The sequence below is a fragment of the Nannobrachium achirus genome (assembly GCF_963921795.1).
Source record: "Nannobrachium achirus genome assembly, chromosome: 15".
In the NCBI taxonomy this organism is placed as follows: domain Eukaryota; kingdom Metazoa; phylum Chordata; class Actinopteri; order Myctophiformes; family Myctophidae; genus Nannobrachium; species Nannobrachium achirus.
Genome location: NC_137822.1, coordinates 51,161,526 through 51,184,274, shown reverse-complemented (window position 1 = coordinate 51,184,274; position 22,749 = coordinate 51,161,526). Strand labels below are relative to the sequence as shown.

Sequence of the window (22,749 nt, the reverse complement as noted above, 5' to 3'; positions counted from 1 at the left end):
ACAGAGGAGTCAGTACTGCTGTATGGGGCAGAGGCGCTGTGAGCGTGTAAATCTAATATTTCGGACTAATATTTGACTATAATAGAGCAGTGAAGTCTGACGTCATTTACTTTTTCATATGGCTTCATATAAGAACTGTGTTCCAAACATAAACAAATTATCTCCACGGTTTGACAAGGATATCCTTTGATATGGATATGAAGAATCAGCTGATGGTGAGAAAACGCTAATGTTACTGTCGCCAAATTAGTCACATTTTCACTAGAAACAAGCTTTATCAAATATGAGTGACTGACTATCATAAACCATACAGAGCCTCCTCCCTGACAATATTGAGGACACTATTTGTTTATTTTTGGACCACAATGCTTATATGAGAGGATTTTAAGATGACTCAATGTTATTCTCCATAGAGAAACGACTTCTGTGAACCGGGGGATGAGCGAGTGACATCATGACTTCACTGCTCAATTTGGCCAATGTTTAATTTGTCATCTTAGAGATATTAAAAGGTCCTTAAATTGTCACTTTATGTTGGTTTGTTTACTGTTGAGTGAGAAAACAATGTTGCACATTAAGTTAATCATCTGGGGACCCCCCCAAAAAAATTGGCGACCCCCCTGGGGGTCCCGACCCACGGGTTGAGGACCACTGGTTTAAGGTGGTAGTATTTGGACCTTTCTGAACAGACGTAGGGTAGTATTTGTACCTTTCTGAACAGACATAGGGTAGTATTTGTACCTTTCTGAACAACAGACGTAGGGTAGTATTTGTACCTTTAGGGTAGTATTTGTACCTTTAGGGTAATATTTGTACCTTTCTGAACAGCCTCTGGGACCCCCCTCCAGCAGAGGTAGGGTAGTAGATGTAGACGTTGTGGTCCTCTGCACTCACTGGCTTCTCTACGAAGGGTTTGTGGAACGTCTGACCGTTCACCTCCACATGGTCCTCGCCCTCGACCAGGTTACACTCTGAAATATATTTATACACAATATATAAACATTTATATCCTTCTACCATGTTACACTCTGTAATATATTTATACACAATATATAAACATTTATATCCTTCTACCATGTTACACTCTAATATATTTATACACAATATATAAACATTTATATCCTTCTACCATGTTACACTCTGTAATATATTTATACACAATATATAAACATTTATATCCTTCTACCAGGTTACACTGTAATATATTTATACACAATATATAAACATTTATATTCTTCTACCAGGTTACACTCTGTAATATATGTATACACAATATATAAACATTTATATCCTTACCAGGTTACACTCTGTAATATAATTATACACAATATATAAACATTTATATCCTTCTACCAGGTTACACTCTGTAATATAAACATATCGGCATGTGCACTTAAACCTCTCCAACTGATCCAAAATGCTGCGGCACGACTGGTCTTCAACCAGCCCCCCCCCCCCCCCCCCCCCCCCCTCTTCTCCGCTCCCTCCACTGGCTCCCGGTTGCGGCCCGCACTGAGTACAAAACACTGATGCTGGCCTTCAAAGCAGCCAAAGGTACTCGAAGAAAAGTTCAGAACACTGCCCCCTGTGGTGGTTCAGAACACTACACTCACCCTGCAGAACACTGCCCCCTGTGGTGGTTCAGAACACTACACTCACCCTGCAGAACACTGCCCCCTGTGGTGGTTCAGAACACTACACTCACCCTGCAGAACACTGCCCCCTGTGGTGGTTCAGAACACTACACTCACCCTGCAGAACACTGCCCCCTGTGGTGGTTCAGAACACTACACTCACCCTGCAGTGAGAACACTGCCTCCTGTGGTGGTTCAGAACACTACACTCACCCTGCAGTGAGAACACTGCCTCCTGTGGTGGTTCAGAACACTACACTCACCCTGCAGAAGACTGCCCCCTGTGGTGGTTCAGAACACTACACTCACCCTGCAGAACACTGCCCCCTGTGGTGGTTCAGAACACTACACTCACCCTGCAGTGAGAACACTGCCTCCTGTGGTGGACAGAACACTACACTCACCCTGCAGTGAGAACACTGCCCCCTGTGGTGGTTCAGAACATTACACTCACCCTGTGGTTTGGCTGCGTCTCTGTTGAGAACAGCGTAGCGAGGAAGCTGGATGCCCTCTGACCTCAGGATCCTGTACACCTCCCTCCTGAAATATATACAATATATACAATTATAAATAAAAAAATCGCACCCGTGCGAAGTGAGCGGTGCAAAGGCGATTTTCATTATGCATGATCCTTAATAGCGTAACGAAAAAAGAAATATGGATTTTCATATATGTATGATCATTAATTAATACTGTAATGGGGGATGTTGTAAAACAGCATGCGCAAATCTTCATTGCAACCAGTCATGTTTATATGTTACGTCAGACCAGAACCCCTGGTCAGTATATAAAATGTGAAAATGTAGGTTATATTATTCCACTTACAAGACAGAGACATATTATAGAAGAAGTGCAACTGAAGAGAGGGTTATAAAGCAATTAGGAGACAGAAGGAAAACAGACAGGAGATCAGACAAACAACTGTGGCTGTTTAGCGTTCAGACAAACAGCCTGGCCATTACACACAACAAACTGATGAGAATAAGCTTTACCGAGAATATGGAACCCAGATGCAGGAAAACTCCTAAATGCCTCATACAAACTGTCTTGTCCTGGTTGGTGTCGGATCTCTGCCTGTTTAAGGTTCAGACAAACAGCCTGGCCATAATCTGCAAGTGTAACGTAGTGTGGCTGCTGTCTTGAACGAGTTTGTATGCATAGAGCCAAATAAAGCTTCTTGAGGGTTATAAAGCAATTAGGAGACAGAGGGAAAACAGACAGGAGGGCAACCCAGCACTTCTTGGCATTGTCCGTCAGTCAAAGTTAGAGAGAAAAGTCTGACCAACCCAATATCCTGGACCTTTCCTAAACCTTAAACTGGCAGATTGAACATCACACAGGATTCGAAACAGCAACCATAGCCTGCAAGGGTAATGTAGCGTGGTTGCTGTTTCGAATCCTGTGTGGTGTTCAATCTGTTAGTTTAAGGTTTAGGAGAGGTCCAGGATATGAAACAACCTGGCCATTACGCCTGGACCTTTCATGAACTTTAAACCGGTCTCAAGTGCAAGTGTAATGGCCAAGACAGATCTAAATTAACATGAACAACACAGCATTTGATTGGTCTGTTCTGTTTGGCTAACACATCATGAGTAGAACGGTTTCTGATTGGTTGATTCTAATGTTTAGTTACTCAACTAGCCAATCGATGAAGAATGAAAGAATCGTCCCGTGCTAATATGTTTTAACTAAATAAACCGAAAGTGAAATATAGGAGCGCTTTGCACCGCTCAAAAATAAAACACACACACACACACACACACACACACACACACACACACACACACACACACACACACACACACACACACACACACACACACACACACACACACACACACACTACCAGTCAAAAGTTTGGACACAGCTTCTCATTCAATGTGTTTCCTTTATTTACATTGTAGGTTATCACTGAAGGCATCAAGACTATGAATGAACACATATCATCCAGAGATGAGCGTAGATGACTAGACTGTGATGACTAGACTGTGAGATGAGCGTAGATGACTAGACTGTGATGACTAGACTGTGATGAGCGTAGATGACTAGACTGTGATGACTAGACTGTGAGATGAGCGTAGATGACTAGACTGTGCAAAGCAAAGGGTGGCTACTTTGAAGAATCTAAAATATAAAACAAGTTTTGAGTTATTTTTTTTTCACACTGTTTTGTTTGTTTACATCATTCCATATGTGTTCATTCATAGCCTTGATGCCTTCAGTGAGAATATGGAGGACAATGGATCAGCGTTCACGTCGTGTCCGCCGTCAGTACCCGAGCCCGCCCGGGGAAACTAATGATCCTTCCAGCAGACTAAATTCTAAGAGACGACGCCTGAGAGCCAAGTGGAAGAATCCTAGTCACAGTCCTAAAGCCGAAAGCAAACAACCCCAAGAGCACCTTGCGGTAGGACCTGCCCTTTGCATACTACAACTAAACGTTGAAGGCCTTTCTGCAGCCAAGCGAAGCCTTATCGAAGTCCTCGCCTTCCAACACTCGATTGATGTTATCTGCCTCCAAGAGACTCACATTGGCACAGAGGAAGCCGACCGCTACACCATCAATGGCTTTGACCTCCTGTGCTACAGTCCACATGCCAAACATGGACGTGTCACCTATGTGCACTCTGACATAGTTGAAGCAAACCACCTGACAACAACTCAGTTCTCAGATACCATAACCATTGGTGGCTTCCATATTGTCAATGTGTACAAGCCCCCTAGAGCTGACTGGGATCTGCAGGTCTTACCCACCCTACCCCACCCTGCCATCTGTGTGGGGGACTTTAACAGCCACCACCCTGACTGGGGATACCCAGTAGTGGACCCTGTCATCTATGTGGGGGACTTTAACAGCCACCACCCTGACTGGGGATAGCCAGTAGTGGACCCTGTCATCTGTGTGGGGGATTTTAACAGCCATCACCCTGACTGGGGATAGCCAGTAGTGGATAGTGATGGGGAGGCACTTTAACAGCCACCACCCTGACTGGGGATACACCAACACGGAGCTAGAAAGGAACGCCCATAAACGTTACATCCGGTTTTGTCGTGGGGGAAAACAATGCACTTTTCTCCATGTAGTTAATACAGCGTACACAGTACACTATCGTTTTAATCACGTTCAGAGCGATTTTTTTGGACGATAAAACACTCGACAGCCAAGAAAAATCCATCAGAAGGACTTCTGGAACGCAATCGTTCACTCGCCGTCGTAAAGTTCACTTATTAAGATAACAAGCCTATTATGGATGACTGATTGATTGATTGAACGCACCGCTGTGCAGCACGGAGCTACTGTACCTCGCCACCTCGTCTAAACTACTACTCCTGCCTCATCAAAACCTCTGGAATAAAACGGGACCCAATTTTACTCTTTATACGTTGACCACATATTCAGTCTACTACACCAAATCTATTTTTGCCAATCTATGCCGTGCCAAAAATCAACAAGCTCGCACATAGGTTGGACCCCGGTTATGTTCTCCCTGGCATATAGGATATAGAAGTCGGAGTTCAAGTGGTTTGTAATCAGAGTCAGATTAATATATTCCCCGCAAATTACACAAGCACTGACTGAGATGGAGATCTGTCGTTTCTGTAGGCTATCCAAGTTACACAAGCATGAGATGAGATCGGAGATCTGTTTTTCTCTCCATCTACTCTACTCCCTGTGTTACAAAAAAACATGTTTGCACAATCATGCAGTGTTCATTTCAATCCTGGTAGAGACACCAATATTAATATGAGATATGATCAATTAAACGTGCCACAATATAAATCCAACAGCCAGGCCCATTAGTCGTCAATAGATTTGAAACGTGAATATGGTCTAAATCCATTCCCATTGCCTAATACACTAATGGCATCCTCCTCCTGTGTCCTTCCCGTACGTGTTCCATGAACATCATTGCTGAATTAATGGCCTTTGTTTTTTGATATTGTGATTAGTGTAATTGATCATGTTCATGAAAATGTGAAAGTGTGTCTCTTAGCAGGTGATTAAATCAGTCAGATAACCATGGCATTGATCCGACCAGTCCTATAAGGACAACAATTAATCCCGATGCTACTGCAGATAGTTTTTTGTCCATTTGCAGTAAGGAATCAATGTAATTAAGTGGTTTATAATCAGACTCAGATTATCCCCCGTGCATGTGTCAGAGTTGCACAATATAAGCACCCGTGGTCCCCCTCTTCCCTCTATGCTACAAAACCTGTTTACATTATGTCTTTAATCACCTGGTAGAGACACAATTACAATATATGATCAATTAAACTTACTCTAATATCAAAAAACAAAAGTCGTTAAGTCGTCAATGTTGTTTATAGAACACATCGTAGTGAGTTCAAGTAGGATAGAGACCTGATCTTTGAATATGGCAGGATCGACGCCAGTTTAAAAGTATTTTCTGCAGGTTTGAAACTATTTAGGATAGGATTGTGTTGTGTTGCGTTGTGTCAGTGTGTAAATCCTTGCATGATAACAAGCTGTTAATGGCTGTAGACAACTGGAATTCATTTAATGTGCTCTATAACCATCATTGATTAATTAATGCTTTTCGTTTTTTGATACGATAAGTTTAATTTATCATAAAAAAAATGTAACAGTGTCTAATACCAGACGGATAGTCTAGATAACCCATGGTCTTTGATGATGCGACCTGTCCTTAATAATATCAGACAATATTTAATCCCAAAGCTGTTTAATTTTAAATGCATCATTTTTTGTCCATTGGCAACCAAGGAATCAATGTAAGACATTGCAATTAATTAAAACATCGCTATACTATTAAAAAATCGGATTTGAAAAACACGGAAATACCCATTCTACTAATGGGGGTTGGTGTAATGTTTTCCCCCACGCTTGACTCCGCCCCCAGCTATGACGCGCTGATGACAGAACGCCGTGTTGGTGTATAGCCAGTAGTGGACCCTGTCATCTGTGTGGGGGACTTTAACAGCCACCACCCTGACTGGGGATACCCAGTAGTGGATAGTGATGGGGAGGCACTTTAACAGCCACCACCCTGACTGGGGATACCCAGTAGTGGACCCTGTCATCTATGTGGGGGACTTTAACAGCCACCACCCTTTCTGGGGATAGCCAGTAGTGGACCCTGTCATCTGTGTGGGGGATTTTAACAGCCATCACCCTGACTGGGGATAGCCAGTAGTGGATAGTGATGGGGAGGCACTTTCAGACTGGGCATCTAAAAATGAGCTTCTTCTGATACATGACCCCAAACAAAGAGGAACCTTCCACTCTGCCAGGTGGAAGAAGGACTTCTCTCTCACTGGATTTCCCCCTTGGGATAATAAAGGTATCCATCTATAAAGGTATCTATCTATAAAGGTATCTATCTATACTCTCCTGACCTGTGCTGGGTCAGCTCTTTGAATGGAACGCCCCATCCTGCACAGATCCTCATTCTTGACGATTTTCCACACAGTCAACACCGGCCCCTGCTTGTACACATTGGCCTACAACTCCCAGTCATAAACAGCCCAAGGAAGATGCGCTGGAACTTCCGCAAAGCCAACTGGAAGAAATACAGTGACATCTTGGACCGGAGTGTTGTCACCATCCCACTCCACACCATCACTGTAGATGAAGCATACAACCGCTTCTGCAGCGCCATCTACAAAGCTGCCCACAATGCAATCCCACAAGGCTACCGAGCCCTCTACGTCCCGTGTCTGGACGGAGAAAGTGCTGCTCTCCTACAATCCTACAAAACATCAGGGGACCCAGAGATAGCAGACCATCTCATTGAATCGCTAAGTACAGCCCGGCGAAAGAAATGGGAGGAAACAGTAGCTGACCTGAGTTTCACCCACTCTAGCAGGAAATGTTAGTGCCTCATCCGCCGTCTAGGAGCTGCACAGAAGCCCCCTTGCCAAAGCCGAGCATCTGTAACTCCCAACCAGGTTGCATCCCAGCTGACTATTGCAAAAGCAACCCAAGACAAACACACCAGAAGAGCAGTTACAACTGAGCTAAAGAAACAACAAAAAACTCTCATAGAGGAAAGAAACCCTGAGCCTTTTGAGGTCGCTGAACTGGAGAAAGTCCTGCAGGGCCTGAGATGTGGAAAGGCAGCAGGATATGACAACATCTCTCCAGAGTTCATGAAACATCTTGGCCAACGAGCCCTAACCTGGCTGACAAAACTCTACACCAGGATCATACAGACAGATCTGATCCCAAAGAAATGGCGGACAGCAAAAGTTATTGCCATATCAAAACCTGGCAAAGACCACAAACTACCAGCAAGCTACCGCCCAATCTCCCTACTCGGCGTTCCCTTCAAAATCATGGAACGCCTAATACTGCAACGTATTTCTCCAGGAGTAGAGGAGATCCTTTGTGTGGATCAGGCAGGTTTCCGCAAGGACCGCAGCACTGGAGAACAAGTACTGGCCCTAACCACCTTCATCGAAAACGGTTTCGAGAGCAGACTGAAGACAGGGGCTGTGTTTCTCGACCTCACAGCCGCCTATGATAAGGTCTGGCACAAAGACCTCACAGCCGCCTATGATACGGTCTGGCACAAAGACCTCACAGCCACCTATGATACGGTCTGGCACAAAGACCTCACAGCCACCTATGATAGGGTCTGGCACAAAGAACTCACAGCCGCCTATGATACGGTCTGGCACAAAGACCTCACAGCCACCTATGATACGTTCTGGCACAAAGGCCTTCTACTGAAACTCACAACGGCGATCCCTGCCTGGGCAACAGCAATAATAAAAATCTGCTGACCAACCGGAGGTTCAGAGTTCACCTCGGTCAGAACACGAGTGCATGGAGAACACAGAAAAATGGACTCCCACAAGGCTCAGTTCAACCTCTACACAAACGACCTACCCACCACCAAATCCCGCAAATTCATCTATGCAGATGACATCTGTCTGGCATTCCAAACACCAGACTTCAAGCCACTGGAACGGGTGCTCACGGAAGACCTTGCTAAACTGGACCAGTTCTGCAAAACCTGGCGCCTAAAACCAAGCCCATCAGAAGAAAAAAAAACTTTTCCAGTGTGTTCCACCTCCAATGCAAAAGCTGCCAGAGAATTAAACATCCATCTGAGTAGGGATGGGTATCGAAAACCGGTTCTTGTTGAGAACCGGTTGCCCGTGGTTCGGTTCCATGGAATCGTTAGCCAATGTCCTTAACGATTCTGCTATCGATTCCTGCATATGCGCGATGACATCACGTCACACACGCGACGCGCTGCCTTGTTTAGAAGCAGCCAACATGTTGTCTGATGCTCTGGTCCTGTGACTAACTAAAGCAAACATAACAAGTAGCAGGCAGTCTACTTTATAGTGGCAGCCTACATAATACAGATGGTGCTGGTTACCTTTGCAATGTACGGATATATTCCATAATCCTGTGTCTGTCAATGTCGTCTCAAAAAAGAAGAAGAGAAAAAAAAAAGCATCGTGTCACCAGGCTTTCCTGCCTCCAGACGGTCCATGCAGAAGGAGTTTACTTTCACTTTCATTTAACAGAAAGCAACAGCTTTGCAAAAGCTCTTGCAAGGCTGCAAGGTACAGAAAAAGCCATCCTATAGCCTAAATGTCCCTTTATTTTAGCCAGTTTCAAAGGAAAACCACCTCCCGTTTCTCTGTTGTTGAAAAAAAAAAAAGTCAGTTCACTTTGCGTGGTGTCGTTGTGTGTCTGTCGTTATAGTATCCTCCGATAGTTTCACAAAGTACATTAAGCAACAGAAATGTATTATTTAACATTTTAAGTCCCTTACAGAGGTTTTACAACCCAAACAACAGGAACAGTGTCATGAGGTAATATTTTGCCCTTAAATATTTGAAAGGAATAGACTAGAGTCAGACTACTGTGACATAAGGTAAATTTCTCACCTTGAAAACAACAAATGCAACCTTATTTATTTTAGCTTTTAAGACAATCGTTTTAAAACAATATTTATTCAATAATAATATTTTTAATAATATTTGAAATAAATTATCTCAATATGTAGCCATAATTTTAAAATAAAGTTTTTGCCATAATCATGCAGCTCTAACAGTGACACAGACATAGCAGCAATGGCACAGCAATTACAAATATAGGCTATATACAGTAGTATGTATTTTTAACTTTAGGCCTTTCAGTGAATGATCAGCTGGCATCAATATTATATCCATATTAGGGCTACACTGTAAAAAAAATAAGTTGTGCCTTCACATTCTGAGCACTGCAAAAACGGGACGTTGGATTGAGCTTTTTTGGGTGAAAAATATAAATAAAAACTAGAAAAAGAAGAAAATGACAGGAGGAGAATAAGGAGTGGAGGAGGTAGAAAAGACCATTGGCCACTATTTCTGACCAGCCCCCTGCATGGCGAGGGGGCTGAGAATCGATAAGAGAATCGATAAGGAACCGGATCGATAAGCAGAACCGGAATCGGAATCGGAATCGCTAAAATCTTAACGATACCCATCCCTACATCTGAGTGGACTGAAACTGAAGCATGCCCCTAATCCAACCTACCTTGGAGTGACCCTTGACAGGACCCTATCCTTCAAGGAACACCTAAAAGGGACGGAAGCTAAGGTGAAGTCTAGAAACAACCTGCTCTGCAAGCTTGCTGGTGCAAAATGGGGGGTGGCAGCCTCCACCCTGCATACGCCCGTCTGGTCCAGGTCATCCTACACACACCTTGTGGACACCCAGCTCAACACTACCATGAGAACCATAACCGGGACAATTCGCTCAACACCACTCTACTCCCCTGGCTCCCTGTCCTATCAAACATGGCCCCATCCACATATCCGGCGAGCAGCACTTACTCAAAGGATGCTTCAAAAGGCCAAAGACTCTCCCCATCTACCAATCCACGCAGACATATACAACCCACCCACTGCTCGACTTCCATCTAGACGACCAATTTGGAAGAACCCCCCACCAGCTGACTTCACCATCCAATCAGCTTGGGAAAAGGAATGGGAGTCCAAGGAGGTCCCAAACAAACATCTGGTGTCAAACCCCAACCAACAGGTTGCTGGCACCAACCTCCCAAGGAGACAGTGGTCTACACTCAACCAACAGGTTCCTGGCACCAACCTCCCAAGGTGACAGTGGTCTACACTCAACCAACATGTTCCTGGCACCAACCTCCCAAGGGGACAGTGGTCTACACTCAACCAACAGGTTGCTGGCACCAACCTCCCAAGAGGACAGTGGTCACTCAACCAACAGGTTGCTGGCACCAACCTCCCAAGGAGACAGTGGTCTACACTCAACCAACAGGTTGCTGGCACCAACCTCCCAAGGGGACAGTGGTCTACACTCAACCAACAGGTTGCTGGCACCAACCTCCCAAGGAGACAGTGGTCTACACTCAACCAACAGGTTGCTGGCACCAACCTCCCAAGGAGACAGTGGTCTACACTCAACCAACAGGTTGCTGGCACCAACCTCCCAAGGAGACAGTGGTCTACACTCAACCAACAGGTTGCTGGCACCAACCTCCCAAGGAGACAGTGGTCTACACTCAACCAACAGGTTGCTGGCACCAACCTCCCAAGGAGACAGTGGTCTACACTCAACCAACAGGTTGCTGGCACCAACCTCCCAAGGAGACAGTGGTTTACACTCAACCAACAGGTTGCTGGCACCAACCTCCCAAGAGGATAGTGGTCTACACTCAACCAACAGGTTGCTGGCACCAACCTCCCAAGGAGACAGTGGTCTACACTCAACCAACATGTTGCTGGCACCAAGAGACAGTGGTCTACACTCAACCAACAGGTTGCTGGCACCAACCTCCCAAGGAGACAGTGGTCTACACTCAACCAACAGGTTGCTGGCACCAACCTCCCAAGGAGACAGTGGTCTACACTCAACCAACAGGTTGCTGGCACCAACCTCCCAAGAGGATAGTGGTCTACACTCAACCAACAGGTTGCTGGCACCAACCTCCCAAGGAGACAGTGGTCTACACTCAACCAACATGTTGCTGGCACCAACCTCCCAAGGAGACAGTGGTCTACACTCAACCAACAGGTTGCTGGCACCAACCTCCCAAGGAGACAGTGGTCTACACTCAATGGTTTCAGGGCTGGACATCATGGCCCCTGCTTGGCCAGCCTTCACAGACGGGGCAACAGCCCAAGCCCACTGTGTGCTTGTGGAGAGGAGAAAACTATGGAGCACATCATAGAAGCCCCTCTCCAAAGACTGGAAGGAGGATTAGTCATCCTCCATACAGCAGACAAGGAGGCAACTGCTTGGCTTAAGGACTTTGCATTCGCTAAATAAATAAATAAATAAATAAGTGAGAATATACAATGTAAATAAAAAAGTAAATTCCTATGTTAAACTCTTTGAACCTCAATATTGTATTATTTATAAATGTCACCTGTCCTGTATGCAGTACTGGAGGTCCAGATCATTGATGACAAATGGATTCCTGAGTTTCTCATAGGCCACGGCCTTGTCCAATGGGAAACCTGCACATATAAATATACATATATGGTTACTGCCTTGTCCAATGGGAAACCTGCACATATAAATATATGATTACTGCCTTGTCCAATGGAAAACCTGCACATACAGGGTTTCCTGCAGGAAAAAGTCTTGACCAGGGGGGAAGCATAGGCTCGCGCGCTTGCGCGCGAGCCGGAAAATTTTGCTTAATTAATTAATTAATTTGCTTAATTAAAATGCATTTCTTGATACATTTTTATTATATTAATTCTTATGTTTGCCCTCAAAATATTAAGTGAAGTTAAATAAGAGAGAGAAGTTGCTTATAACAAACAAATCAAAACATATTTCGATTTTTGATTAAATCAGTTATAATTTTTGCCCTCAAAATATTAATGAGTTGGTGTGAAAAAGTTAAATGCAACTACATTATGCTATCATTATTCACATTTATTCAACATTGTGTAGCAAAACCAGTTTAGCTACTTTGACCCTGTACATCTGCTATTTGAAAATAGCTGATCTACAAGCTCACAGCATCACACAGCTAAACCAAACGTTGGCGAGCTTGTTTTTAAGTACCAATCGTTCTTATTTTGTTTTGAAGTCCACCGATAGGCTCTTATTTTGAAGCCTATGTATTGACCGGGGTAACAGGTTTACGTTGGTCTGACATGACGAACAATAACATACTGTAGCTACCTATCTTGCTAGTGCTACTGTGTGCTGATGATGAGTGATGACCAGTGATCGGACGCTATACTATCGTCGTAGGGTTAGGTAACGTGGTATTGGCGCTACTATGTTTAATCTTACACATTAAACCAACATAAATAGTAAAGCTTTTCACACAGAAGGCTTTATTGAGCACCCGCACAAAGTCCTGTGAAACTAACTCACGGAGTGGTGCGTGATTCTCATGCAGTAGCCTACACAAGTTCACAACACGTAACACATCCCTCCCGTGCTGGAGTTAAATACTTTTGCAAGTTTTTCTACGTGAGTCGCGGGTAACAGCCAGGATTTCCACCGCGGAGGTAAAGAGCCGCTCAGGGCAGGGCGGCAGGCTGCATTGTGCCAGCCACTCTCTCCTCCTCCTCTCCTCACCTCCCCGTGAGGAGAAACATGCTCGCGGGCGGCGCCGCAGCGCAGCGTCGTGTAGGCGAAATGTGAAGTCCATCTACTGTATTAGTCCCAAATCGCAAAATGTACTATAGTGGTTTTAAAAGAAATCTACCGTTAAAGCCCCGGTGAACATTTCTGACGGTGGGCTGCTGGGACGTGTGTATGTGATGAAAACAAGCATGCACTGGTGACGTTTAGGGCTTTTCGCTATGCGTCTTGGCCGGGCGCTAAAGATTTCAGACCAGGCGCAGCGCCTGGCTTGTAAAGTGCTGCCGGAAACGCTGACATATAAATATGGTTATTGCCTTGACCAATGAAAACCTGCACATATGAATATGGTTATTGTCTTGTCCAATGAAAACCTGCACATATTAATATGGTTATTGCCTTGTCCAATAGAAAACCTGCACATATAAATATATGGTTATTGCCTTGTCCAATGAAAACCTGCACATATAATATGGTTATTGCCTTGACCAATGAAAACCTGCACATATAGGCTAGTCAATCTAAGGTTTGACCCAAAAGAAATTGCAATAGTAACGGTTCAAGGTTTTTTATGATCCTTAGGGTCATCCAAATAACATATTAAAAGTTGTGAATTATATATTTAGTGGATCAAGGTAAATTTAGGGGGTTCAAGTTTGGGTCCATTCACTTACTATACCAGTAAAAAAAAAGACCCCACAAAAAATCTTCTTTAAGTAGCATGTGAGGGGTCTAACTAGGGGTTTCTCAGGGTCCATTCACTTACTATACCAGTAAAAAAAAAGACCCCACAAAAAATCTTCTTTAAGTAGCATGTGAGGGGTCTAACTAGGGGGTTTCTCATGGTCCTGAATCCATTGCAAGCATTCGTTTTGCACAAAACATTGTCGGGTTAAAAACGGACACCACAAAACGGAGCTGACCCCAGAAAAGTGATGACTCATCACTAAACCATTGTTCTATGGGTCAGTTTTTAGCCCAAGGAATGTTTTTTGTGCAAAACAAATGCTCGCCTCCTCCTCCAGAGTGTAGGGTTAGGGTACTTAGGGTTAGGGTACTTAGGGTTAGGGTACTTAGGGTTAGGGTACTTGGGGTACTTAGGGTTCTTAGGGTTAGGATACTTAGGGTTAGAGTACATACCTTTAGAGTGGAAGCTGACCAGACAATCACACAGAGGCCAGTTGTCTACAGGTTGGTTCCTCTTCCAGTGATTAGGGTTAGGGTACTTAGGGTTAGGGTACTTAGGGTACTCAGGGTTAGGGTACATACCTTTAGAATGGAAGGAGACCAGACAGTCACACAGAGGCCAGTTGTCTACAGGTTGGTTTAGGATGACCTCCTCCTCCAGAGTGTAGGGTTAGGGTACTTAGGGTTAGGGTTCTTAGGGTTAGGGTACTTAGTGTTAGGGTACATACCTTTAGAGTGGAAGGAGACCAGGCAGTCACACAGAGGCCAGTTGTCTACAGGTTGGTTCCTCTTCCAGAGATTAGGGTTAGGGTACTTAGGGTTCTTAGGGTTAGGGTACTTAGGGTTAGGATACTTGGGGTACTTAAGGTTCTTAGGGTTAGGGTAATTAGGGTTAGGGTACTTGGGGTACTTAAGGTTCTTAGGGTTAGGGTAATTAGGGTTAGGGTACTTGGGGTACTTAAGGTTCTTAGGGTTAGGGTAATTAGGGTTAGGGTACTTGGGGTACTTAAGGTTCTTAGGGTTAGGGTAATTAGGGTTAGGATACTTGGGATACTTAAGGTTCTTAGGGTTAGGGTAATTAGGGTTAGGGTACTTGGGATACTTAAAGTGGGCGTGACACGGCCAAAACAGCTAATTATGGCTATCAAATTAGCCAATTTTTTTAATGATGTCATGTACCCCCATGTTAAATTACCCAATCAAATTAATTTATTGTAGTTACTGTACTGAAAGTAGTACTTTCTGTACAGTAACGGCAATACATTAATTTGATTGGGCTAATATGGGGGGAGGGGCGGAGACTCGCGGAGTCGAGTATCCATATAATTATCTTTTGAAACAGCCCCAAAAAAAGCTGTGCGAGGTGTGTTTCCGACTTTCTAAACCAACTTTAAAACTATTAGTTCTAGGGGTAAAAATTATATAGCAATCGCTATAAAATCAATGGTTAGACCGATAAAAAAGTACATGTCTTCTTCAAAAAAGGTGTCAAAAAAGGTGTACGAGGGTCAACACGCTTCTCCCCATATGAAACGGTTTTGTCGGCCATACCCTGCTGTCTCTTCCCCTAACCTGACTGGAGCACCCGGGACACCGACGAGGGTCCAGCGATCCTCCTCCGACCTCCGCAGAGGAGGTCCGTGCTCCGTGGCTCATACACTCTGTGTGTGTAGCCTGTGTGTGCGTGTGCTTTCGCGCGCATGTGTGTGTGTGTACACACACACAATAGCTCTCGCAGTCGCAAATAGCCGTGCGGTGCAGCGCTAGCCGGGCTAATCGCTAACAACAAGGCGTCACGTTGTGCGCGGCACCGCACGACGGACGAAGTATAGATTGCGCGGCACCGCACGACGGACGAAGTATACATTCAGTACTAACTGATACGGCCCCGCCTCCTTTTCAGACTGTTTGAAGGAACACCACGTGACTTACTGTATCATAATGTTATATTTCGGCCGGTGTCACGCCCCCTTTAAGGTTCTTAGGGTTAGAGTACATACCTTTAGAATGGAAGGATACCAGGCAGTCACACAGAGGCCAGTTGTCTACAGGTTGGTTCCTCTTCTAGTGAATAGGGTTAGGGTTCTTAGGGTTAGGGTACTCAGGGTTAGGGTACTTGGGGTACTTAAGGTTCTTAGGGTTAGGGTACTTGGGGTACTTATACCTTTAGAGTGGAAGGAGACCAGACAGTCACACAGAGGCCAGTTGTCTACAGGTTGGTTCAGGATGACTTCCTCCTCCAGAATCAGGACAGTGATGTACTTGAACAGACACAGTCTCTCCATGATCTCCTTCATGGGTTTGGACTTGGACTTCTTGGCCATGGCACAGATCCCCACCACGATCTGTCTCTCTGGAGGCTGTGGAATATCATATACAGTATATACTTATACACAATGTAATCCATGGGACAGATCCCCACCACGATCTGTCTTTCTGGAGGCTGTTACAATAATCATCATCATATACATAATGTAATCCATTGCACAGATACCCTGGGGAGGAGGGAGTTAACAATTTTGCTGCCAAAAAAATACCCCTTTGTACCCCTTCTCTGCCATGCCCGTAGAACCCGGAGATTTAATAAGCTTTAATTTTAAAAAAAAAATGTATCGAAGCGGAACTAAAATAGGCCGGAACTAATGCTCCGTGATCGGTTTCTACACGGACACATTATTGAGCGGACCACTTATCATTGAGCCCCTGAACCGGAAGCTGATGGTCCGTCGTCTATTTTGGCCCGTTAGCTTTCTGTATAAACGCCGCGGCTTACAGATGGAGAACGGATTGATCAATTGAAAAACTTTCAACGGATTTGAGAAGCTGATGGAATACGCGAACACACGATGCATAGCAGTGTCCGATCACGTACGATGGGAACTGGATGAGCGCCCACGTTAACAGGTAGGAGAAGCCGGCAGTGAAAGACATAGAGAAATCTCTAGGCTCTACGGCCGTAAACTAAGAATGAGTTAAAGACGGACACATACAGTATAGAGGAGGTGCTCGCTGACCGTGACAAATGCGTCGCTGTGCGGTGGCTGTCACGGCCATTTTGATCATCATAATGAATAAGCATGAACGGTTTACAGAGAGACCATGTGACCTAGTGTATCATAATGTTAATGTATGACAATGTTAATGTATCATAATGTATCATAATGTTACTGTATCATGTGACTTACTGTATCATAATGTTAATGTATGATAATGTTAATGTATCATAATGTTACTGTATCATAATGTTAATGTTTACAGAGAGACCATGTGGCCTACTGTATCATAATGTATCATAATGTATCATAATGTATCATAATGTTAATGTATCATAATGTTACTGTATCATAATGAATCATAATGTTAATGTACCATAATATTACTGTATCATAATGTTAATGTTTATAGAGACCATGTGACTTACTGTATCATAATGTTAATGTATCATAATGTTACTGTATCATAATGTTAATGTATGATAATGTTACTGTATCATATTGTTTATGTATCATAATGTATCATCTATCTATAAATGCGAGAAGTCTCTGCGTGTCTGTCTGTGTGTCTGTAATCCGCGTATCTCGAGAACCGTTTGTCCCACCGGCTTCAGATTCGGCACGCGCGTTCCCCGCCGCGGCACGGAGTGCAGTGCCGGGCCTCGACCCGACCCGACGCGCGGTTTTCCCGAACCGGCGCGAAACGTTCGGAATCTCCTTATGCGGGCTGATTGTTGACATCAGGCTGTTCCGGAGGAAATCGGCGCAAGCGCTGACTCATTGTGACATCACTCATAAAAGGCTCTGACATCACGTACGCCACATGAGTCAACAAAAAATCTCTGAATATCTCCATATATAGCATATATGGGCATAAAATGGACGCAGAATCACAAAGATCTCCATATACGGGCATAAAGGGACACAGACAGACGGATACAGAGATCTCCATAAATGGGCATAAAATGGACGCAAATGGCATATATGGGCATAAAATTTACGCAGAATCACAAAGATCTCCATATACGGGCATAAAGGGACACAGACAGACAGATACAGAGATCTCCATATATGGGCATGAAATGGACGCAAATAGACAGATATCTCCATATATGGGCATGAATGGGCATAAAATGGACCCAGAACTATATCTGCAGTGATCTCCATATATGGACATAAAATGGACGCTGACAGACAGACAGACAGATAACAGATATCTCCATATATGGGCATAAATGGACACAGGCAAACAGATGGTCAAAACGGGTCCTATGACAACAGGTATAATGGGGTTTGCATTAAAGGGCGGGGCATTCATTCCCTATTTACATCGTTCCCGAGTTGGCCAGCAGCTTCTAGTAATGTTAATGTATGATAATGTTAATGTATCATAATGTATCATAATGTTAATGTATCATAATGTTAATGTATCATAATGTATCATAATGTTAATGTATCATAATGTTAAAAACTCATTTAGTGCCCCTGAAATTAACGGATTATAAAGTCCACGATGCCACCTTCAGGCTGGCATCACTACCGTTATCTTATTTTGAAGGCCAGAAGTCCACAGCGCAATCACTTCCGGTCTGACGTCATCGGGTCCTGCGCCGGAACCGATCCTTGTCCACGTGGAGTTGTGTAATGGCGGACCGGGAGCTTTTATACATGTGTAACATAAGCGAGCATCTGCCTCCATCCTAGCTTCTAAAGTGTAGTTTTGAGATAATGGACATTAAAGATGAGATCCCCCGTCCACCTCAATGTTATGGATGGGACTATTTTGTGCTCGTGGAGCCGTGATGATGCGAAATCAGCGACGGATTTCGTCTCCGGACCTCCGGCCATTCTTCTCGGTAATGTATCCGCCGTTACAGTAATATATTACTTTTCACGAGTATACTCGGGATTGGCACTGCGGATACTCTATTACATTTCACGAGTCTTCGCGGGATTGGCACTATATGAGTTAATGTATCATAATGTTAATGTATCATAATGTTAATGTATCATAGTGTTACTGTATCATAATGTATCATAATGTTACTGTATCATAATGTTAATGTATCATAATGTTAATGTATCATAATGTTAATGTATCATAATGTTACTGTATCATAATGTTAATGTATGATAATGTTACTGTATCATAATGTTAATGTATGATAATGTTAATGTATCATAATGTATCATAATGTTAATGTATCATAATGTTAATGTATCATAATGTATCATAATGTTAATGTATCATAATGTTAATGTATCATAATGTATCATAATGTTACTGTATCATAATGTTAATGTATCATAATGTTAATGTATCATAATGTATCATAATGTTAATGTATCATAATGTTACTGTATAATAATGTTAATTTTTACAGAGAGACCATGTGACCTACTGTATCATAATGTTAAACGGTGCGTGACATGACATCACACCTTTAAAGGTCATCTGAGTTTGTATTTATTCTGCGTTCTTTCAGCGTATGCGTAAAGATTTGTAGTTCTAATACATTTTAAATATTTGTAGTTCTTATACATTTTAAATATTTGTAGCCCTAATACATACATCATTAATACATGTTAAAGATTTGTAGTTCTAATACATTAATACATTTTAAATATTTGTAGCCCTAATACATACATCATTAATACATTATAAATATTTGTAGTTCTAATACATTTTAAAGATTTGTAGTTCTAATATATTATAAATATTTGTAGTTCTAATACATTATGAATATTTGTAGTCCTAATACATACATCATTATTACATTTTAAAGATTTGTAGTTCTAATACATTGTAAAGATTTGTAGTTCTAATACATTTTAAAGATTTGTAGTTCTAATACATTTTAAAGATTTGTAGTTCTAATACATTGTAAAGATTTGTAGTTCAAATACATTGTAAAGATTTATAGTTCTAATACATTGTAAAGATTTGTAGTTCTAATACATTGTAAAGATTTGTAGTTCTAATACATTGTAAATATGTGTAGTTCAAATACATTGTAAAGATTTGTAGTTCTAATACATTGTAAAGATTTGTAGTTCTAATACATTGTAAAGATTTGTAGTTCATAACATTGTAAAGATTTGTAGTTCTAATACATTGTAAAGATTTGTAGTTCATAACATTGTAAAGATTTGTAGTTCTAATACATTTTAAAGATTTGTAGTTCTAATACATTTTAAAGATTTGTAGTTCTAATACATTTTAAAGATTTGTAGTTCTAATACATTGTAAAGATTTGTAATTCATAACATTGTAAAGATTTGTAGTCCTACAACCAGGCTACTCACCGAGTCGTACATCTGCTCATCTTCCTCCTCCTCCTCTTCCTCTTCCAGGTTCTCGTAGAGACAGTCGTATCCCAGAATCCTCCCTGGCTCCAGTAGCTCCTCCCCCTCTGCCTCGTCCCCGCCCACAAAGAAGCGGGGGTGTTCCCTGTCCGGAGGCTCATTACTCCCCCCAGACATGACTCACTAGCGCCACCTAGTGGTTCATTCAGACATGACTCACTAGCTCCCCTAGAGGTTCATTCAGACATGACTCACTAGCTCCCCTAGAGGTTCATTCAGACATGACTCACTAGCACCCCTAGAGGTTCATTCAGACATGACTCACTAGCACCCCTAGAGGTTCATTCAGACATGACTCACTAGCTCCCCTAGAGGTTCATTCAGACATGACTCACTAGCTCCCCTAGTGGTTCATTCAGACATGACTCACTAGCACCACCTAGTGGTTCATTCAGACATGACTCACTAGCTCCCCTAGTGGTTGTTGGGTCTCTTCCTAGACCCCTACCAAGCCCCGCCCACCCAGAACCTAACGAGATCACAGAGAGCGCTGCTGCCCCCTGCTGCTGGGGGAGGGTCGCTGCATCGCTGTCCTCCCACTTGTCTTCCTCTTAAAGGGCTGGTGCTCCTATGTCCAGCTTCCCCTAAGAACCCAAGACAAGAACACAAGCAATCAGTTCAATAATATCAACAGTGTTGTACCCGAACGCGTTCAAAGAACGATCGTTCATGAACACGTTCATATTTTGGGCGAACGTGAACTGAACGTAATTGTTTTCGCTTGATGAACGATATTGTCGAACGCGGTCATTCTGACGCCCGTGAACGGAGTTCGTCGGCGTTCGTCGGCCGTTCATGCGGCGGTCCGCGCCTCCGCGGTCGTCTGTCCTCTCGTCTCTCTTTTCATTCACATGCCCTAATAGCACACACTGCACGCAGCTCCTCGTGAACGTTGATATGCGGTGATGTCTGCACTCTGCAGCTGCACTGTTAATCTCCTCCTCGTTACGTGTCTCGCAAGCCTGACTATACTTTGTCCTATGTGTGTTGCACGGCGAAAATAGCTGATCTGCAAGCTCACAACGCGTCGCATCCATGAGACAACGTGAGCTTGTAGATCAGCTATTTTAACCAACGCGGAAACATGCTGTGCGTGAGGTTTAGAAAAGTATGCCTTCAAGTGGGTACACCTTGTACATGTAATTTTTTGTTTTCATTTCAAATGTGTGTTAAAGTTTATTTTGCACTTCCAATTTGTAGATTATGGTCTATAGAACAATTTTGGTTCGAGTGTCAAGACAGTGGATTGAAGAAAAATATATTTTGCCCTATTTCCAAAATGACCAAAATCGGAATTGTGTTTTTTGAACAATGTCTTAGTTTTCCCACAACTGCTGTGTAATATATTTTTTTTTAAGGCTATATCAAGTCAATACTGTGTGGGGAATCAATTGGAGTCAAATATTTGTTTTGAATATTATGATATTTCACACAATGAGACAATAACATGGTTATTACATTCAGCCCTTCACAATAAGGGTGCAGGAAGACTGGGAACTAGGCAGTGGGCACATACATATTGTGGGCACCTCAATGTTAAGTTGGATGAAATTATTGCTGTGTGTGGTTCTATATGGGCTGTGTCAATAATTTTGACAAATAATAGCATGCAGCAACGTCTAAACATTTATATAATATATATATATATAGACCTATATTGTTTTTTTCTTCTTCTTTTTTCTTTTTTTTTTTTGAATAGCCAAAGTATAAAAAAAAAATATGGTTAAAAAAAGAACGAAAAAGAACTAAGTTAGTTCATTTTGGGGAACCATGAACTTAGTTCAAAATATAGAATTATGAACTATGAAATGAACTAGTTCATTTTAGAAGTTCTGAACTTGAACTTGAACTAGTTCGTTTTTAAAGTGAACTTCCCCAACACTGAATATCAAATAATAAATTCAAGAATTCATAATTAATGGATTCATTAAGAATACAGACACACAGTTAATGAATTAATAATCAATAGATTCATTAAGGATACAGGCACACAGTTAATGGATTATTAATCAATGGATTCATTAAGGATACAGACACACGGTTAATGAATTAATAATCAATGGATTCATTGAGGATACAGACACACGGTTAATGAATTAATAATCAATGGATTCATTGAGGATACAGACACACGGTTAATGAATTAATAATCAATGGATTCATTGAGGATACAGACACACGGTTAATGAATTAATAATCAATGGATTCGTTGAGGATACAGACACGGTTAATGAATTAATAATCAATGGATTCATTAAGGATACAGACACACGGTTAATGAATTAATAATCAATGGATTCATTAAGGATACAGGCACACAGTTAATGAATTAATAATCAATGGATTCATTAAGGATACAGGCACACAGTTAATGAATTAATAATCAATGGATTCATTAAGGATACAGACACACGGTTAATGAATTAATAATCAATGGATTCATTAAGGATACAGACTAACAGTTAATGAATTAATAATCAATGGATTCATTAAGGAT

General features: G+C 42.6%; 1 protein-coding gene across 1 annotated transcript in view; it reads right to left on the bottom strand.

Moving 5' to 3' along the window:
* ppip5k2 (diphosphoinositol pentakisphosphate kinase 2) overlaps window positions 1-20,537 on the bottom strand; it is a 132,949-nt gene extending 112,412 nt beyond the window's left edge. Inside the window, exons 1-5 of the mRNA XM_080743233.1 lie at window positions 20,193-20,537; window positions 16,058-16,253; window positions 12,026-12,116; window positions 2,089-2,174; window positions 817-971 (exon numbers count right to left, since the gene is read on the bottom strand). Coding sequence (XP_080599359.1) covers window positions 817-971; window positions 2,089-2,174; window positions 12,026-12,116; window positions 16,058-16,253; window positions 20,193-20,369 — 705 coding nt within the window. The 5' untranslated portion in view covers window positions 20,370-20,537. The remainder of the gene's footprint in view (window positions 1-816; window positions 972-2,088; window positions 2,175-12,025; window positions 12,117-16,057; window positions 16,254-20,192) is intronic.
* Between the last annotated feature and the right edge of the window lie 2,212 nt (window positions 20,538-22,749).